The 18875-nt window shown below is 41.1% G+C and overlaps 2 protein-coding genes across 5 annotated transcripts; one reads left to right on the forward strand and one right to left on the reverse strand.

Moving 5' to 3' along the window:
• Window positions 1-619: 619 nt before the first annotated feature.
• Window positions 620-4161, reverse strand: abraxas1 (abraxas 1, BRCA1 A complex subunit). Of its 4 annotated transcripts, XR_006757541.1 has the most exons (8): window positions 3876-4161; window positions 3535-3625; window positions 3409-3445; window positions 1705-1901; window positions 1455-1606; window positions 1245-1329; window positions 1016-1122; window positions 620-906 (listed from the first exon to the last, which is right to left on the reverse strand). XR_006757541.1 is itself a non-coding variant. In XM_014129438.2 (5 exons), the coding sequence occupies exons 1-5, from the start codon at window positions 1851-1853 to the stop codon at window positions 804-806; spliced, it is 552 nt and encodes a 183-aa protein (XP_013984913.2). In that variant the 5' UTR covers window positions 1854-1869; the 3' UTR covers window positions 620-803. The 4 variants fall into 4 exon arrangements, 2 of the variants coding, with proteins under 2 accessions (XP_013984913.2, XP_045545250.1); XR_006757543.1 differs by lacking the exon at window positions 3409-3445; XM_014129438.2 differs by lacking the exons at window positions 3409-3445; window positions 3535-3625; window positions 3876-4161 and having other exon boundaries at window positions 1455-1562; window positions 1705-1869.
• Window positions 4074-14445, forward strand: gpat3 (glycerol-3-phosphate acyltransferase 3). The gene is given in 14 exon segments (XM_014129424.2): window positions 4074-4230; window positions 4503-4701; window positions 5184-5256; window positions 11186-11328; window positions 11330-11481; window positions 11662-11736; window positions 11919-12008; window positions 12105-12198; window positions 12313-12428; window positions 12671-12726; window positions 12974-13059; window positions 13259-13387; window positions 13594-13673; window positions 13862-14445. Coding segments are annotated over 13 exon segments (1398 nt in total). The 5' UTR covers window positions 4074-4230; window positions 4503-4533; the 3' UTR covers window positions 13998-14445.
• Window positions 14446-18875: the final 4430 nt, after the last annotated feature.

The raw sequence follows: 18875 nt of genomic DNA on the forward strand, positions 1-18875 counted from the left end.
ACCCCTACCTTCTCACAACACAACTGATTGGCTCAAATGTATTAAGGAAAGAAATTCCACAAACTAAAAAGGCACACCTGTTAATTGAAATGCATTCCAGGTGACTACCTCATGTAGCTGGTTGAGAGAATGCCAAGTGTGCAAAGCTCTCAAGGCAAAGGGTGGCTACTTTGAAGAATCTCAAAATATATTTTGATTTAACACTTTGGTTACTACATGATTCCATGTGTGTTATTTCATAATTTTGATGTCTTCACTATTATTCTACAATGTAGAAAATCGTACAAATAAAACCCTGGAATGAGTGGGTGTGTCAACTTTTGACTGGTACTGTATCACTTAATTTCAAGGACAGTTCTTAAATTTAAATGTTACCCCCCAAAATAAGCAAATTGAAGGCATACCTAAATACGTTTTCAGTAATTGAGTGGAATGTCACATTTTCCTATACTCCATACACTTTTTATGCAAAGTAATCATTTTTGAGTGGTACGTTTTTGTCCTCTGTTACACATGTCTAAATAATTTCCGTTTTGATTGGCTGGTATGAAATCCTCCTCAGTCTCTGATCCACTGACTGACAATGAAGACCCCTCAGTCTCCTCCAGCATGTTTCCTCCTCTTGGTCGCATCAGATGATTCACATAGGGGACGTTTTCTCCAGGACGTCCCTCCACTTCTAACCAGCCTCCCCTTCCTGGCTTTGGGGACCGTATGAGTCAGGATCAAAGGCAGTGTTGTGGTGATGTCTATGCCATGGTCAGTGTTGCAGCAGAATTCAGGCACAGGGAACCCCTGGAAGGTTAGAGCCTGTGTTTGGAGTAGAGCTGCCCCAGGGAACAGTGTCTTAATGGCCTCAGAGCAGTACATTCTCCTGAGACTAGGCTGGAGTGGAGTCTCCATCTGCTGAGTTGGGGAACACAAAAGTAAGTAAAACATGCTTAACACACTCAAAAGTAAGATAAAATAACAGAAATCAAGTATTGATAAATAGAACAGCAGAAGTTCGTCATACTTTTTTTCTACTCGTTTCCTCTCACTGACAGTCCTCCTTACAGACGAAACATCTGCAAGCAGCTCCTCGACCAATCGCTCACTCTCCTCCACTTTCTGACATGCCATCTGAAGAGAAATAAACCGAAATCCCAGGTGACGCCATCATGTTTACCAATGGTTGTACATAGTCATTTGAACGTTTGTACATTTCTGTTTTCATTATCCATTACATTATCCATTCAATTTACCTTCAGTTCGACTTGCAAGGAGTTGTTCATTTCATTAATCTCATCCACCTCCTGCAGGGATCCATCTAAGGAGAATAGTCTATATCTACACAGAGAAAAATAGAAAAGTGTAAGACTAGTCATACAGGTACCAGGCAAACACACTCAGATTACATTTTTCAAAGTCAACAGCACCCAATGCCAAGGCCCAGGGGTCAGCAAAGCTAGTACCTGTGTTTCCAAACAGCACGGTTGTAGTTGACTGATGAACAAGATGCAGACAGTCTCCAGTAGTCCTGCTGTTCCAACAAACCCAGGTTGCTGACCCGGACAGGAACGCTGCGGTATTGAATACTCAGACAGTGCAACTCAAGAGTTCAGACCTTAAAAACATATAATCACTCACTAAAGAACCCATGACAAAACACTAACAGTTTCATTAAAAACAGTGTGAAGGATATCACAATGTGAATGTACTGACCTGCAATGTGATCTGTAGACCGCATACTCCAGTGTGTGAGTGGAGCCTGATGATGTGACCTCACTGGGTGTCAGTAGCAGAAAGATCAGCTCCTGATTGGAGACTGCTCTCTTCAGGTTCTCATGGACTACTTGCTTTCTGAAGGTCATTTGTTGATCTGTGTTTCTCCGCTGTTTATACCAACCAATCACATTCTCCTGGATAGGAAAGTCAAATAAAGTTGAAGTTGATAGTTGCCCTAGTAGCAGCATAGACAGAGAGGTCCTGTTCATTTGTACATATTTAATTTGTTTTCAGAATCAACCTTTTTTTTTATAACAATTACTTTTTATTGTATATCTGGTGGTTTTGAGACACGGATTTGCACATTGTCTGACAGGTAAACTTTTTTTTTTGGCTTGACTAGCTAGCTGGCTAATGTTTTTTTAGAAACATTTATTTGGACATGTACAGTGCCTTTGGAAAGTATTCAGACCCCTGGACTTTTCCACATTTTGTTTTACGTTACAGCCTTATTCTAAAACTGATTTCATTTTTTTTTGTAAATCTCAGCAATCTACACACAATACCCTATAATGACAAAGTGAAAACAGGCTTAGAAATGTTTGCAAATTTATTACAAATAAAAACCAGAAATACAAATTTGCAAAAATGTTAACTTGTTTTTGCGTTGTCATTATGCGGTATTGTGTCTAGATTGAGGGGGGGAAACAATTCTATCAATTTTAGAATAAGGCTGTAGTGTAACAAAATGTGAAAAAGTCAAAGGGTCTGAATACTTTCCGAATGCACTGTACTAGCTTTTTTATTTCACCTGGCTGCCAGTTCCTGATCTTTTGAGATTATGTGAGGAGTCGCTTGAAGTGTAACAGGAATGGGAGATGGAGGAATACGGTGCTGAGGCAGAGGCTCATAGTCAGGACAACTGGCTGCTATTCTGAACTTTGTGTAGTGAGCATTCTGCCACCCAGAGCTGCTGAGGCATCACCCAAGTGGATGCTACACTACACAGAGTGGAAGAAGAGAAGTCCAGTGTCTATATGACACAGGTTGGTTGGTTCCCTGACTTGCCCTCTACAAGATCATCAGCAGACTCCACCACCAGCATCATCTACCATCTTCTGACCAGTTCCCTACGCTCAAGCATGCAGTAGTACCTCAGTGCCCTCAAGCCATGAATGAACTGACCCTCTACATCTGCAGAGGCTGCAGCTTTCAAAGACTTGGCCGCTATTGGTTGACCTGACCTGTCATGATACAGTGCTTGTTTGTTTTTTTTTGCTTATGAAGTGCTTTGATATTTCTATTATTGAAAAAGCTATAGAAGTTGAATACATTATTATTAAATAGGAAGAGGCTGAATAAAAGTGTGCTTTGTTGGCTATCAAACAAGATAGGAAAGAAATGCAAACATCTTGCATAACGGCAAAGGTTCCTTTTCTCCCTGGACTCAGTTGAAATATCCCTATTTGTGACAGCAAAATTACCAAGGTATCTTATTCCACTTAGCTCTTTATAATTTGACAAAAGGTACCTTACTTCATCCTGGTTCACCTCCCCTATACTATTATAGAAGCTTTTGGGCGGGGAGAAAAACACTATTATTGGAAGTGACATGCTGCTATCAGAAATGGTCCAAATACTGTTGCAATACACACACAGCTGAATCACAATTTTAAGAAACCTTTCATCTCTGCAGTTTACCTATTGAGCTTGCGACAGGATATATGTTTCTGAATGTCTGGAACAGAAACCACAGTGAGATAAAAGTCAGTTCACACTAAGCCAAGATTACATTCTGATGATTGAAGTGCACAGCTGATGACTCACTTATTGTATGCTCAAACTGTATGTTGTTGATTTGAGAATCAGTGATGTTGCTTCTCTCTTCAGCTTTGCTCTCCCCAAGAATGAGACCTTCCTGTAAAGCGTAATGAGGCACATACATGTCTGAGGTTAGTTAAATATAATAAACAACCTGGCAATAACCAGCATCTGAATTACTAGGCTATGTGGTCAGACCTATCTGTTGTGGCGTTAGCAAAGGTTAGCTAACGATATAACGTTAGTTGCCCATATTTTCTGTAGACGAACCTGATTAATAGGTGCACAGCTAATGTTGTATATTTTTTCAATCATGAATTAGAATATGTATCTAGCTAACTACTTACCACATCAGAATCACTGTTAAAAGTGCTGAAACATTAATGAACCAAGAACAAATCCGGAGATGCGAACAGAGGAGTTTGAGTCCACCATGCCTCCCGTTGTCAAGGAAGGCAACATGGATAGTGTTCGATTGCGTTAAAACAGCGCATATCCTCTGCGATGGCACACGCATGCACTTTTGCTGCGCAGCTGAATGTGCACGACGGGTCAACTTCTTTCAAGAAACTCGCCAGTGGGGGAGGGTTTTTATTTGTACAACAGAACTTTGCGTACGGTCCTGTGTCTGACTATACTAGCTACCGCTTCAGGGAGGTCCAGAATGGAAAACTCCCTAAGACAACGAAGAGGTCTTCCAAGGTTTGCTATTACTCTTGATACATTTCGAAACGTTTCATGTTCTGCAGTCAAACTCGGATATGGTAGGCTCGGTAACGTAGTAAACTATTTCAAGTGGTTCTTTCTCGGCTTGGCTGTAACTAGGCGGTGTTGATATCCTGTTTCAAAACCATGTTTACGTGGGCAGACAAATGGGCCGACAAAAACGTATGCAGTCAATGTAGTCTCCTTTCTACAACCAGAATGCAATGCTTATTTGAAGTGAGTAGCTATTTGCTGTGTCTGTTCTGCAGGTAACTTGACCCCAATGTGCCATACCGGTGGATGACAGATCTGTGTGAGGGAGGGATGGAGGACCTGTGGAGTATAGCCGTTGTGTTGCTGCAGGTGTGGTTCTCCGTGATGATAGGGTTCATCATGATACCTGCCATGTTTGGCCTCTCCCTGGGGGTCACTTCTGTCTACATTCAGATCCTGGTCAAAATACTGGAGGTAACTGTACGAAAACTCGACGAAAAACTATGAAAAAATGTATGCGCTCACTACTGTAAGTCGTTCTGGATAAGAGCGTCTACTAAATGACTCAAATGTAAACTGCTGGAAATTCTGGAAGAGCTCACAATTTATTATTTTATTCTAAAACATTTTCATCAAGCATAACCTTGAATAGCATGTAATAGCGAATTATGTGATTTTGTTCACATAAAGGAATATTATTTGTTGGAAAACAGATGATTTATGAAAATCAAAATAGTTTTTGTCAATCTGTTAATCTGATCAAATTCAGGCTACTGTAGGCTATATTCACTATTATTGTGTAGGATTATATTCATGTTGCTCCCTGACCCTTTAGAGCAGACAGACATAGTAAATGTGCAAAGTGGGGCACGCAAGGGCAGTTAGGCAATTAGAAGGCAATATGTAGAAAGCATTGTGTCAGAGGTCAACTGAAAATAACTCTGTTCTCTGGGCAGTGGGCCACCCTGCGGATCGAGAGAGGACACAGGGAACGACACACTCTGCCAGTGCCTGCTCCTCTACCCTTTGGTGAGTGACTTTACACTCATCACCCATCAATGAGTTCATGCTGAGGTTTGGACTGGCCTGGAGAAGAGTATGTGAGCGGAGCTGGAGCGGAACGTGCCCAATTTGACTGGAGCGCGGAGCGAGATTCCCAAAGGCTGGAGCGTCGGCCTTCTCGGCCGCTCCAATTTCGCTCCAGTAGCGCTCACTTCACGAGCTCGGGGCGTGCTCTGCCCAGCATGCATTTGTAGTCTACTTGTGTGTTCCTATAGCCCCTTGCTTTAGCTACTGTCATGAAGTTCGCTAAAGAAACTGATAAAACACACTGATGCAAAATCAAGGTGACTTACAAAGAGGAGGACCAAGATCAAGAGAGGGAGTGCGGTGACGTGGTGTCCACACCTAAAGAATCATTGTGGAATATGAAAAGACACATATCCCGAAAGTATGATGGGGTACTTACTATGTGCACATGCTAAAAGAAAGGAACAAGGTGGGTAGCTAACTAAGTGTGTCATTGTAGCAAAGTTTTTATAAACAAAAAATCTGATCTCTTCAAAGTTTAGTTCATTTTTGTTTAATTATCAATACTATAGGCCATAACTGATTTTGGCCCAATAGGCCTGGCATATTCCCACCTTCAAGGAGCTTTCCGTTTTGATTGGGTTATTTTGCCTAAAAACCTTCAGGCCTACCTATAGGGGAAGTAAAAAATAAATAAATGCATCTCTGCCCAGCATAGCAAAAGTGGCTCTGCAAGCAAGGAGAGGATATTCTCTGCTGCCGGCCTGTTCTCTAAGCACCATCGTGTAACCGATGTGAAATGGCTAGTTAGTTAGCGGTGGTGCGCGCTAATAGCGTTTCAATCAGTGACGTCACTCGCTCTGAGACCCGAAGTGGTTGTTCCCCTTACGTTGAAGGGCCGCGGCTTTTGTGGCGCGATGGGTAACGATGCTTCCTTCGTGAGGTGTCAGTTGTTGATGTGTGCAAGGGTCCCTGGTTCAAGCCCAGGTTGGGGCAAAGAGAGGGACGGAACCTACACTCTTACAATCGCATGAGCCTGAAACCACAGACTCTGGCCAAACTCGAATTCAAAGGCACTCACTGAGCCTTATAAAGCATTTTTCATTCCATTTCTAATTAATTCTAAGTAAGTTACAGCCTGTATGTGCAATTTGTAGACTGATGATATAATGATTGAATACAATGAAATGTTGTTTAAATGCTGAGCGTTTATGTCCCTACCAGCCTAGTGCCGCACTCGCAAATGCCTCACAATGTATTTCTTTGTAGGCTATAGGCTTGAAATAACTGAAATAATATAGCCTAAATAATTGATTTTCGTTGCTTCTTAGGCTCCCTGTCTGGTTCCTGACCTATTTAGTGTTTATATGCTGTTTAATACGATGTTTAATACGATGTTTAATACGATGTTTAATATGTAACCTATTTGAAATGATGAGCGCTTCTTACATTCACCTTTTCATGTTCATCAAAATACTTTTGGTTTTGGTTTCAATACTTCAAAACCAAATGGTAGTTCCAGGTAGTCACAAAAAGTAGATGGGGTTGGTTAAATTGGGATTATAATGAATGGGGCTAATTCGGAGCAGCAGTTTTTTTTTCCTGTGAGAGCAGTGCGGTTTTTACCGAAGTAGTTGGAAAGGATGAGCAGTGCCAGAGCGGTGAGACCCTGTCTGTGTAATTTATTGTGGATGACTATAACTGTAATCTTTATGTTCTTAACTTTTGTGCAAAGGAATTATTTTCTATGGGTTCTTCGCTATGCTGAATGTCACCATTTGAATCAATACGTTTTGGTCTGTATTTGCCCCTAACTGAAATGTGAATAACCCTGTAGTAATTATTAATTACACAGGTATAATGTTATTATACAGTTGAAGTCGAAAGTTTACGTACACTTAGGTTGGAGTCACTAAAACTCTTTTTTTTGAACACTCCACATATGTCTTGTTAGCAAACTATAGTCGGTTAGGACATCTACTTTGTACATGACACAAGTAATTTTTCCAACCATTGTTTACAGACAGATTATGTCACTTATAATTAACTGTATCACAATTCCAGTGGGTCAGAAGTTAACATACACTAAGTTGACTGTGCCTTTAAACAGCTTGGACAATTCCAGATAATGATGTCATGGCTTTAGAAGCTTCTAATAGGCTAATTGACATAATTTGAGTCAATTGGAGTTGTACCTGGGGATGTATTTCAAGGTCTACCTTCAAACTTAGTGCGTCTTTGCTTGACATCATGGGAAAATCAAAAGAAATCAGCCAAGACCTCAGAAAAGAAAATGTAGACCTCCACAAGTCTGATTCATCCTTGGGAGCAATTTCCAAACGCCTGAAAGTACCACGTTCATCTGTACAAACAATAGTATGCAAGTATAAACACCATGTGACCACGCAGCCGTCATACCGCTCAGGAAGGAGACGCGTTCTGTCTCCTAGAGATGAACGTACTTTGGTGCGAAACAGGTACAAAAGTATCTATATCTACAGTAAAACAAGTCCTATATCGACATAACCTGAAAGACCGCTCAGCAAGGAAGAAGCCACTGCTCCAAAACCACCATAAAAATGCCAGACTACGGTTGCCACTGCACATGGGGACAAACATCATATGAAACAAAAATAGAACTGTTTGGCCATAATGACCATCGTTATGTTAGGAGGAAAAGGGAGGAGGCTTGCAAGCCGAAGAACACCATCCCAACCGTGAAGCACGGGGGTGGCAGAATCATGTTGTGGGGGTGCTTTGCTGCAGGAGGGACTGGTGCACTTCACAAAATAGATGACATCATGAGGGAGGAAAATTATGTGGATATATTGAAGCAACATCTCAAGACATCAGTCAGGAAGTTAAAGCTTGGTCACAAATGGGTCTTCCAAATGGACAATGACCCCAGGCATACTTCCAAAGTTGTGGCAAAATGGCTTAAGGACAACAAAGTCAAGGTATTGGAGTGGCCATCACAAAGCCCTGACCTCAATCCTATAGAAAATATGTGGTCAGAACTGAAAAAGTGTATGCGAGTAAGGAGGCCTACAAACCTGACTCAGTTACACCACCTCTGTCAGAAGGAATTGGCCAAAATTCACCCAACTTATTGTGGGAAGCTTGTGGAAGGCTTTCCTAAATGTTTAACCGAAGTTAAACAATTTAAAGGCAATGCTACCAAATACTAATTGAGTGTATGTAAACTTCTGACCACTGGGAATGTGATGAAAGAAATAAAAGCTGAAATAAATCATTCTCTCTATTATTATTCTGACATTTCACATTCTTAAAATAAAGTGGTAATCTTAACTGACCTAAGACAGGGAATTTTTACTAGTGTATGTAAACTTCCGACTTCAACTGTACATCCAGTAAGTTGAGTTGAGTTCTGATGGTTTGTAGCAGAGCAATCACTTTTTGACAGCACCCCTGATTTGAACAAAACCTTCCATACACACTTGCCCATTGTGTAAGTGCTCAGAAAGTGTCTTGTTGGAGCTGAATGCCAAAATGTTCAAGAGAAATGCCGAATGGTGCTCAAAGTTGAACCACACCTGCAGCTAATTTATGCTTGACCCAAACATGTGGTTGGAGGCTCTGTTTGGAGAGTGTGATGCAATTGTGAAGGCGGGAGGTCCTGTATAAACTCAAACTCACTTCCTTGACAACTTCCATCTCAACAGCTCTACTCAACAGCTCTACGCTGCCCCGCGAAGCGCAAGAGGTATGAATTCCCTGACTTCTGCAGAGGCCGTATCACATTAAATGCTACACGGCCAATGCAGACGACGGATTGACCATGATTGTCCTTTAACATCTCTGATGATGGGTCTACAGTGCATTCAGAGAGTATTCAGACCCCATTACTTTTTCTTAATTTTGTTACGTTACAGCCTTATTCTAAAATGGATTGAATTACTTTTTTCCCCTCATCAGTCTACACACAATACCCCATAATTAAAAAGCGAAAACATTTTTTTTACATAAGTGTTCAGACCCTTTTCTATGAGATTCGAAATTGAGCTCAGGTGCATCCTGTTTCCATTGATCATCCTTGATGTTTCTACAATTTGATTGGAGTCCGCTTTTTGACCAAGAAGGAGAGGGATGGAGTTCTGTGTCGGATGACCTGGCCTCCACAATCACCCAACCGCAACCCAATTGAGATGGTTTTGGATGAGTTGGACCGCAGAGTGAAGGAAAAGCAGCCAACAAGTGCTCAGCATATGTGGGAACTCCTTCAAGACTTATGGAAAAGCATTCCAGGTGAAGCTGGTTGAGAGAACACCAAGAGTGTGCAAAGCTGTCAACTGATTGGCTCAAACGCATTAAGGAAATAAATTCCACAAATTAACTTAAAGGAACATGTTTTAATTTAAATGCATTCTAGGTGACTACCTCATGCAGCTGGTTGAGAGAATGCCAAGAGTGTGCAAAGCTGTCATCAAGCCAAAGGGTGGCTACTTTGAAGAATCTAAAATCTAAAATATATTTTGATTTGTTTAACACTTTTTTTGCTTACTGCATGATTCTATATGTGTTATTTCATAGTTTTGATGTCTTCACTATTATTCTACATGTAGAAAATAGTTTTTAAAAAATCTGCAAAACCCTTGAATGAGTAGGTGTGTCTAAACTTTTGACTGGTACTGTATATGGACATGGATATAAAACATTTATACTATGAATACACGTTTTTTTATTATTCAAGTATAAATTACCGAAATTACAATAGATTGACATAGATTTTCAGTTAATTACCCAAATCACCCAAGATTCCGGCAGCTTTCGTAAATTACCGGTAGCTTTGCAACCCTAATTCTGCTCTCATAACAAAGTGTTCCCCTAGTATGAGGGGTTGAATTCAGCTCGGTCTGAAAGGAGTATACCCTGCATATGTGACTGCGTTGTCAGTGTGGGGGCTTGTGATTGGTCAACTCAGCTCCTGTGGCTGATGTATGGGTGCAGATTGGAGCAGCCCTGTCCCACCCTGATGATGCAATTGAGGATTGCGTAACTTCAGGCAGAAAACTCACTCTCTCTGTGTAGCCTAACCTTTGACCCATATGCTGTGAAATGCTGTGTGCCACCTTCATCTGCTCTTTCTGGAAATAAGCGTTTGAAAGACGTCACTTCACCATCCTCTGCAAACCTTATGATACCATTTGCCCTATATTGTGTTAAATACTTATACTCTTTGGACATGTATATCACATACTATTTTATAACCGCATTGAAGATTCCAATAGATCGGTTTTGCGTCAGGCTTTATACTGGGGACTTTTTGTGGTGTCTATAAATTGTTTATCTAGAATTCCAATGTTCAATCATCTGTTGGTCACAAACATTGGTATTGTAAATCAGATGTGACAGGAAACTTCAAAAAGTACAGAGGCTTTTTTTTTTTAATGCACCACAGGAAGGACAAGTCACCACCATGATGTTGTGCAATAAGATTTAGCAAATCATTTAGCAAAGATTACAAAATCCACCATGTTTGCTCCTTTCGTCTATAACTCGTTGTCTGTGAACATAATAATTAAGCTTGTATTACTGTATAATCATGGCACAAGGGAAGTGTTTTACTCAAGCTGGGCAAAATACAGTGCTGCTGTGTATGAAGAAAAGGAATGGGAGCTCTCTGCTCAGTGCTCTCAGTGGTACCTGGTACTGACAGGCCTAGTGCTGATCGGCTATGCCACAACAGTCCTCTATTCCGTTCCTCATCAGCTTTACCCTCTCTGGGATATCATAGATAGATAGGTACTACAATCAGTAGGTACATTTAGTTCCTCTTATACTATCCTTGCCCTTCCTTACACCTCTCTATTTTATGTCCTAAATCGCTAGGTATTGACTAAACCCACAGGTATAACGTACTGTAAACCACTCAGTTAATAATCTCTGTTGTCTCCTCTTCTTTGGCCAGGACTCATCCAGAGGGAGGGGGGCTCCATGGAACAGGAGATGGGGGAGCTGCGTCGGTATCGTACCCAGTCCATATCGAGGGGAGAGTTTGCGCTGAGCGACTCATTCTACTTCTACATAAAGGGCCTGGAGAGCATCGTGGACTGACCAGGTGACTCAGCGCTTCTCCTCTGAGGAGCTGGTCTCCTGGAACCTCCTGACCCGCACCAACCACAACTTCCACTACATCAGCCTGCGCCTCACCATCATCTGGGGACTGGGCGTGATCATACGTTACTGTGTCCTTTTCCCTCTCAGGTGGGTCTGACCTGCCCTTCTTGACCTCTTCTCCAGTCCTGCCAGTGTCTTACCAGTCCAGTTCAATTCAGTTTATGTCGACCGATCATGTACTCAATATGATGTGATCCATAGTAGAATGGTATACGTTTACATTTCTATAGACTCTTTTTCAACATGTGATTCCTTCTTTCCGTTCAGGATAACCCTGGCAATCATTGGGTTGACCTGGCTGGTGATTGGGACAACTTTGGTGGGATTTCTACCTAACCAGAGGTAACTACGATGTACTACGCTACTGAGTTTTTAACAGTACGTTGTAGAACTTTCATAAATTGTGGTGATAGGAAGATTGAATGTTCGTATCTCTCAACGAGCCAGCTAGCTCGAGAGTTGGTATATGGCTCGAGAAAATAGAATATCCCTGGCTGTTACCTTACATTGCTCTTGTGTTCTAGATTGAAGAACTGGCTAAGTGAATTAGTCCATCTGATGTGCTACAGGATCTGTGCCAGAGGTCTCTCTGCCACCATTCAATACCACAACAAGTTAGTATCCAGACAAACTACTTAGAAATACATTTAGGAAGTAATGTTAGTATCAACATTTTCGATGTCATTGAAATAAATGCTTCTTTTTTACAGAGAGAATAAACCACAAAAAGGAGGAATATGCGTAGCAAACCATACCTCGCCTATTGACATTGTCATTTTGGCCAATGATGGATGCTACGCTATGGTGGGTAACATCAACATTGGTCAACATATCACTGATATTTGATATCTCATCCATCACTTTTGGTTCTTAGCAGGCTAGAGTTGTCATGCTCTCTGTGTCTGGTATTATTCCCAGGTGGGTCAAAGTCACGGTGGGCTGATGGGGGTCATCCAGAGGTCAATGGTGAGGTCCTGCCCCCACGTCTGGTTCGAGAGGTCGGAGATGAGAGACCGAAATGCTGTTACCAGTAGGTGAGACAGCAAGTAAATGGGAAAAGACAGCAGGAGATGTCTTTTTCATCTAAACATTTACTCAGTTTCTTCTGAAAAGTAAATGAATCGCATGCCAATGTTGATGGTGCATATATTGATTGTATGACGATATACAGTACATTGCCATTACAGCCACTCAATCATCCTATCTGCTATATATTGTTTTCATCATGATTAGTGTTGTCCTGGTTATTGATCTGCCCCCATCCATCCTCTCCCAGATTGAGGGCTCATGTTGCAGCTAAAACCAATCTACCCATCTTGATCTTCCCTGAGGGTAAGTCTCTATACTTGGACTGTCTGGTCTTTCCTCTGCTGCAGTCTGGAGAGAAGTTGTGATTGGGGTCAATTCCATTTCAATTCAGTCAATGCATGAGGTAAACTCAAATTCCAATTTTCCTTATTACTTTTCGATAAGGGATTGCAGTTTACTTCCTGAATTGACTGAGTTGAATTGAAATAGAGCCTAACACCACTGGACACTGTGGTTGTGGTGCTCATGACCTTTCTGTTCCCTCTTACAGGAACCTGCATCAACAACACATCGGTCATGATGTTCAAGAAGGGAAGCTTTGAGATTGGAGGGACTATATACCCAGTCGCAATCAAGGTACTGGCTGCAATCTGAATGTCTGAAAGCCCCTTGTGTTCTCTAACCCCTGCTCCTCCATCAAGCAGCATGTCACTGAACACTTATTATATGAATACATCGTCAAGTCGGCATGATATTGGCCTTGTTACGTGTTGACTTTGTCAGCCTTTTGATTTATAATTGTTCAAATCTCCTCCTTTCTGTCCTTCCCTGTTAGTATGACCCTCGTTTTGGAGATGCCTTCTGGAACAGTGCCAAGTACAACATGGTGAACTACCTGCTGAGAATGATGACCAGCTGGGCCATCGTGGTCAACGTGTGGTACCTGCCTCCCATGACCCGACGGGTAGGTTGTCACACTGTGTATGCTGTATTACTGCCAGCTACTCCCTCCCATGACCAACAGATTGGACTTGATGTAGTGTTTTCTTCACAAACCCTTACAGAGTGCACACACCTCCTACACCCATGGCCACGGACATACATAAGACCCCTCAAAGACCTCTCTATATGTTTATTAATCATATCCCTCTTCATTGCCGCTTTGGACAGGAAGGGGAAGATGCTGCCCAGTTTGCCAACAGAGTGAAGTCTGCTATCGCACATCAGGGAGGGCTATTGGACATGGCGTGGTAAGGAAACTTTCAGTAAACGTGCTTGAATCTCACTAAATATCCTTCTAAAACATGCCATTCTATCGTAATAGAGTTCTGGAATCAGAAGAAAATGCGCTGTGAACCACACTATTCCACAATAATGGGTTGGAGGTTATTGTCAGCCGTGTTAGGTGACCTGCAGTCTCCTCTGTGTGTCTCTACAGGGATGGGAGTTTGAAGAGAGCCAAGGTGAAAGAGGAATTTAAAGAGCAGCAACAGAAGATGTACAGCAGTATGGTTATGGGGAAGAAAGGTAGAAACTCCCAAGAGCCTCACACAGAGGGTACCAGGAGACAATGACTCTGGAATTAACACTGGACAAAGTATTTTACACACTACAATGCATATGGACTGGATTTATTCCAAATCAAAGGCATTTGTTTTATATTCATCATAGTTGTGTGGTGAATAGAGTATAGATTGATATCTGAATCTGATACACAACATGTATTAACTTTTAATGCATGAAATGCCTTATTTTAAAGACTGCGCAATTACATATTTTATAGAGCCATAAACATTTCAAACTTCACTGCAAGTAGTACTATGGTATAAAATGATCTCTGTTACAGTAATGCTACGTTTTCTGACTGCCATCTAACTAAACTCACCATAATCGAAGAATGTGTTTACATTGACCCAGAGTTTGTACTAGTACTATATTACTTTGTACAGTTTGTGCCTCTTATGTTACATTATGCTCCCTACAATACAACCCCTAACCCCATATAAACAATATATACATTCATGTTTTGGAGGTGCTTTGATCAAAGTCTGATTTATTTATTTTAAGACTGGGTTTATTGTTGCTTTACTTAAAATCTTAAATGTTCTGAAATCTACATTTTGGCCCAGTCCTGAAAACCACTTCCCCTGGCCTAACCCTTAAGCATTTATGTATATCTGAAAAGATTAGATGTATAATGGAATGCCTATAGAGTCTAATTAGAGGTTGTGTCTGTCTGGAGCTAGTTGTACATTTCAGCTTGTAATGTCGTATATAAAACACTAGGAGTCAGGTGTTTCAAACAAATAACAATCACGTCACCAACTCTTACTCTGTCCATGATCGGAAGGATCCACTCACACAAAAAGATCTCACTACCTTTACTAAATATCAACAGTCGTCCAAAGTTTTAATTAAAAAAAAGAAATGCTGCTGCTATTAAGTTGAATGGTATGGGGTGTGGGAATCATGTTCGATCAAGGCTGATTAAAACTATTTGGTGTACCTTAAAGCTTTGCTTTTAGATTTACACTCCAAAAACTCATACAAAACACAAATAACCAGAAACAAATATTTAATTTCATACTTTTTTTTATACAAATGTTGTAAAATGTTCACATTAATGACAATGATTACTAAATAAGCTGAGGTCTTGGTGTGTAAAAATACAACATTCCGGTTCTGTTACTTTGTGAAAGGAAGATGGCAATGATTGTTAACTGTGTGGTAATATTACAGGCTTATTTGACTAAGATCCTGTATACATCTAACAATATAACAACTACCATCTAACCAAGGTCATCCTTTTGGGACAAGGACGTACTCTTGATCCCAAATAAAAAGGCTGCCGAGATAAGCGTGGGTAAGACATGTTTACTGTGACGGTGCTTTAATAAAGAAAGCAGAGACTGTGAAATAGCATTGAGTTATTCTTCCGCACACGGTGAGCTGGAGCCAGCTTAAATTTCACAGCCTCTCCTCGGTCGCAGACCCACACCGAGACCATCTCCCAGCCCGGCTCAAGCACCCGGCTATAATAACAATCCCGCAACTTAAATTGCTTGAACAGAAATGTTTGTTCTCTTCTAACAGGATTGTGAATTATTAATCGGATCTAAAGCCGATTTTATAACCCGATTGTTGAGGTGGGACTCTTGGCGAACGATGCTCCACCACACCATTTACTGTGATGTATGTGTCTGCACATCTTTATATCCAATTTAATGTGATTCAGATAGATTTCAAAGGGACATCATAAAAGGCATGGGAGTGACCCCTGCGGGGCCTGTATGACTGGAGACTCCATACAACTGCCCGGTATGTCTCAATATGTTGATTCGATTTTCTCCATTTCACTTTTACTCCAAAGTGATCCATACAAATGTAATGCAGGTACACTCAGTAAATATGAATAAATTGCCAAATTGAATCATTTTTCACGGAGAATGTAGTTCATGGAGGACATCGTTTTAAATCCCAGTTTGCCTGGAACTGAGCATCTTGACCAGTCAGGAGGGTTGATGACTCTGGCTCTGTCTAAGACCTGCCATTAGTTAGGGCTTAATGTCTTTCAAAACATTGTTCTGCCATCCCTTCTGTGCTTCGAGTGGAACTCCTAGGCTAATGTATGTGATGTTGAGGTTCAATGTACACAGACAGAAATCAATATAGAGACATTGAGAAGAATGTCAGGAAAGACTCTTCATTCTACAGCCCCATGATGCAACTCAATAAAAATAGTTATTTGTTTTGGTCTCTGCCTCCCTAATGTTATTGCATCAATTTCATCACAAGCTCCCCCTTTGTGCGTTTTGGGCTTAGTCAAAAGACAACAGTCAGGTACATGGATGGACAGAGTGTCCTGATGAGCTGGAGGGGAGTTGTGTGAATAGGTAACCTGTGCTGTCTGTCCTTCCACCAGCAGTCCTCAGTAGCTTCAATCCCGCTTCGTCCGATTTGTGTGTTTCTGACAGAGAGATCAGGATGAGCTATCTACCACTGCATACATCACATCCAATGACACTGTGAATCTCTTCTGAGTTCTGTAATTATTCAGCAACAATCCAATTTATTGTGCGCTTAGTTAATCACTTGACTTCATAAGAAAGGGAAATAAAATGACCATTGATCCAGTACCTGCTTTATTTCATCACATAATTAATCAGACTGATAGTTATCAAATATTATATGTTTTGTTGCAAAAAAAAATCATAATTTGTATTATTTTTGTTCACAGCTCCAGCGAATGCCTGACTATAAAACAGAGCTGCAATTGGAACGGGATGAAGGATGTCTGTCTGTTTGGCAGATAAATAATACAATGAGACAAGTGTGCGATGCTTCAATTCTGTGAGCAGTGTGTCTGCTGTTCCCAGGCATGGCCCCAGACTGGACTGTAGCTCCAGTCACAGGGTGAGCGTGATGCTATGACATGTCACACTATAGCCAGGACCAAATCAGGATTAACGCAGGTCAAAGCAAGCCTCCCATAGACAGACACGCAGCATTTTCACCATGCTGGTTCTCAACAAACAGCGCAGAACAAAGTATGAAAAGAAAACATCTCCAGCAAAGTTTGTGCAAAGTTTCAAGAATTTCCATTTTCTGTTTTTAGTGTGTGAGTGTGCATGAGAATGTGTGTGTGTGTTCATTCCCCCTATAAAGTGACTTGGTGGCCAGGAGGGGGAAATATAAGACCAGCTCTTTCAAGATCCTGCCTGATTTGCATACACTAATGAAACAGGCTATAATTGGTCCACATTGATTTTTTTTGATTGAGCTACAATGGAGTCTGAAGTTCTTCACGTGGAAAGCTGATTGATTCGTGGTTAAATTCAAGATAATTTCGTTTGAGAAATAATTATGCTCTTATCTAGTTATCATCAAATGCTGAAAGGAATCTTTTCGACTAGATTGTATGGTTGGCTTGAGGGACTTTTATTTTGTTGTACGATAATTTCTGCAGTAGTATATCCATATTGTGTAAGGAAAATATGTCATCTTATAGCAATATCATGACCATGAATAGAAAGTTTAAAAAGCTTTCACAGTGAAGGCAAGTTTTGGTGAGCCCACTCATTTTCATCACAGCCTACAACACAGATTAGAGAGTCCACAGACCTTTTTCTCTCTGTTTTGACAAAATAGAAAATGCATTGTGTTGGGAGGGAAACTAAAAAACGGTGAGCTACATGAAAAATGTCCTTTGGTGAGGTACATGAAGGTGTGTAATTGCAGACTACACTTTGCCCTCGGCCCTGTGCCTCAAAAGGTGTTTCTTCTTTTATTGACAGAGTAGCAGAATTTCACCTTGAACGTGGAGCGTGGTGGAGGCTGGCAGTGGCTCCCTGCGTCTCCCCTCCCTCTGATTGCTTTTGTTTCCAGGTCACCTCCTATCTATTGCAGCAACTTTTTCAATTTCTTAGGACTTGTTATAAGAGGATAAAAGGCATGGCCAGTGGGTGCTGAAGGCAGACCGATACCGTTCTCTGGGAAATGTACATAAACCTAGAAAGAAATGATACCAAAGAACCAGATTCGACACCCCTCACTTTCATGCTCACTGAGTAAAGGAGATGATCTAATCTAACAATGGGATTCAATGAAACTCACTGTGGCGCAAGTTCATCAAAGAAATAATCATATAAATGTATTGCTCCGTTAATATAAAATTATCTTAGCCTTGATGATTAATTGCGTTACATTTATGAAAGTGTGTTTTTGTACAAATCAAAGGGGCAGGGGATGATGGATGATGAGGGAGGATATGATGAATGAAGAAAGCAATGGAACTAAATTGAAAGTGTACTCATCCGTTCTCTCTTTCACAACTAATGATAAATTGAGCATGTCACAGTGAACAATACATGTTCAGGTTTAAACATCATCTCCTCCACAGAGCTGTAATGTGGACCGACGACCAGGCAGGTAGCTCAGTCTGACGGAACTCTTCACACTTCTCAGATGGCTTTTCCATTGCAGGCATGGCGTAGAGTGAGAGGGCTTTGATTTGCAGGGAATAATTGAGTGCCTTTGATGAATGACTGTGTTATGGAATACATGGACGTACAGAGCCTTTGTGTACCTACAAGCGTCATGGCCTGTGGTAGACCAGTATTCAGAAGTAGATTTAGACCTGATTCTGGATCTGATCCTAAACTACATTTAATTCACTTTGACAAGCAGCATATACTGTATTCATATACACTTGATTTTTGCAAATCCCAATTCCTCTGGACATTTTGTATTTGTGTGTGTAACCTTTCGCAGACGTCTCTACCTTTCCCTTTGTCTTCCCCAAAAAGTCAAAACTAGTCAAAAGAATTGAGGGCAGACATATTGTTTGCTTTGCTGTGTTAAAAAACAAACTAATTGACACGCAGCCAAAGTTACCGATGATCAAATTCCTATTAAGATTGCATTTGGCTTGGCTCCAGGCGACAGCCTATATT

This window comes from Salmo salar, chromosome ssa01 (genome assembly GCF_905237065.1).
Source record: "Salmo salar chromosome ssa01, Ssal_v3.1, whole genome shotgun sequence".
In the NCBI taxonomy this organism is placed as follows: Eukaryota; Metazoa; Chordata; class Actinopteri; order Salmoniformes; family Salmonidae; genus Salmo; species Salmo salar.

Excerpts from the sequence above, each read along its gene's own strand:
- abraxas1 (XM_014129438.2), bottom strand. The coding sequence starts at position 1,853 with ATGACCTTCAGAAAGCAAGTAGTCCATGAGAACCTGAAGAGAGCAGTC. Across the intron at positions 1,563-1,704 it reads GTCTACAGATCACATTGCAG|CGTTCCTGTCCGGGTCAGCA; the intron begins GTCAGTACATTC and ends TCAATACCGCAG. Across the intron at positions 907-1,015 it reads AGGAAACGAGTAGAAAAAAA|CAGATGGAGACTCCACTCCA; the intron begins GTATGACGAACT and ends TCCCCAACTCAG.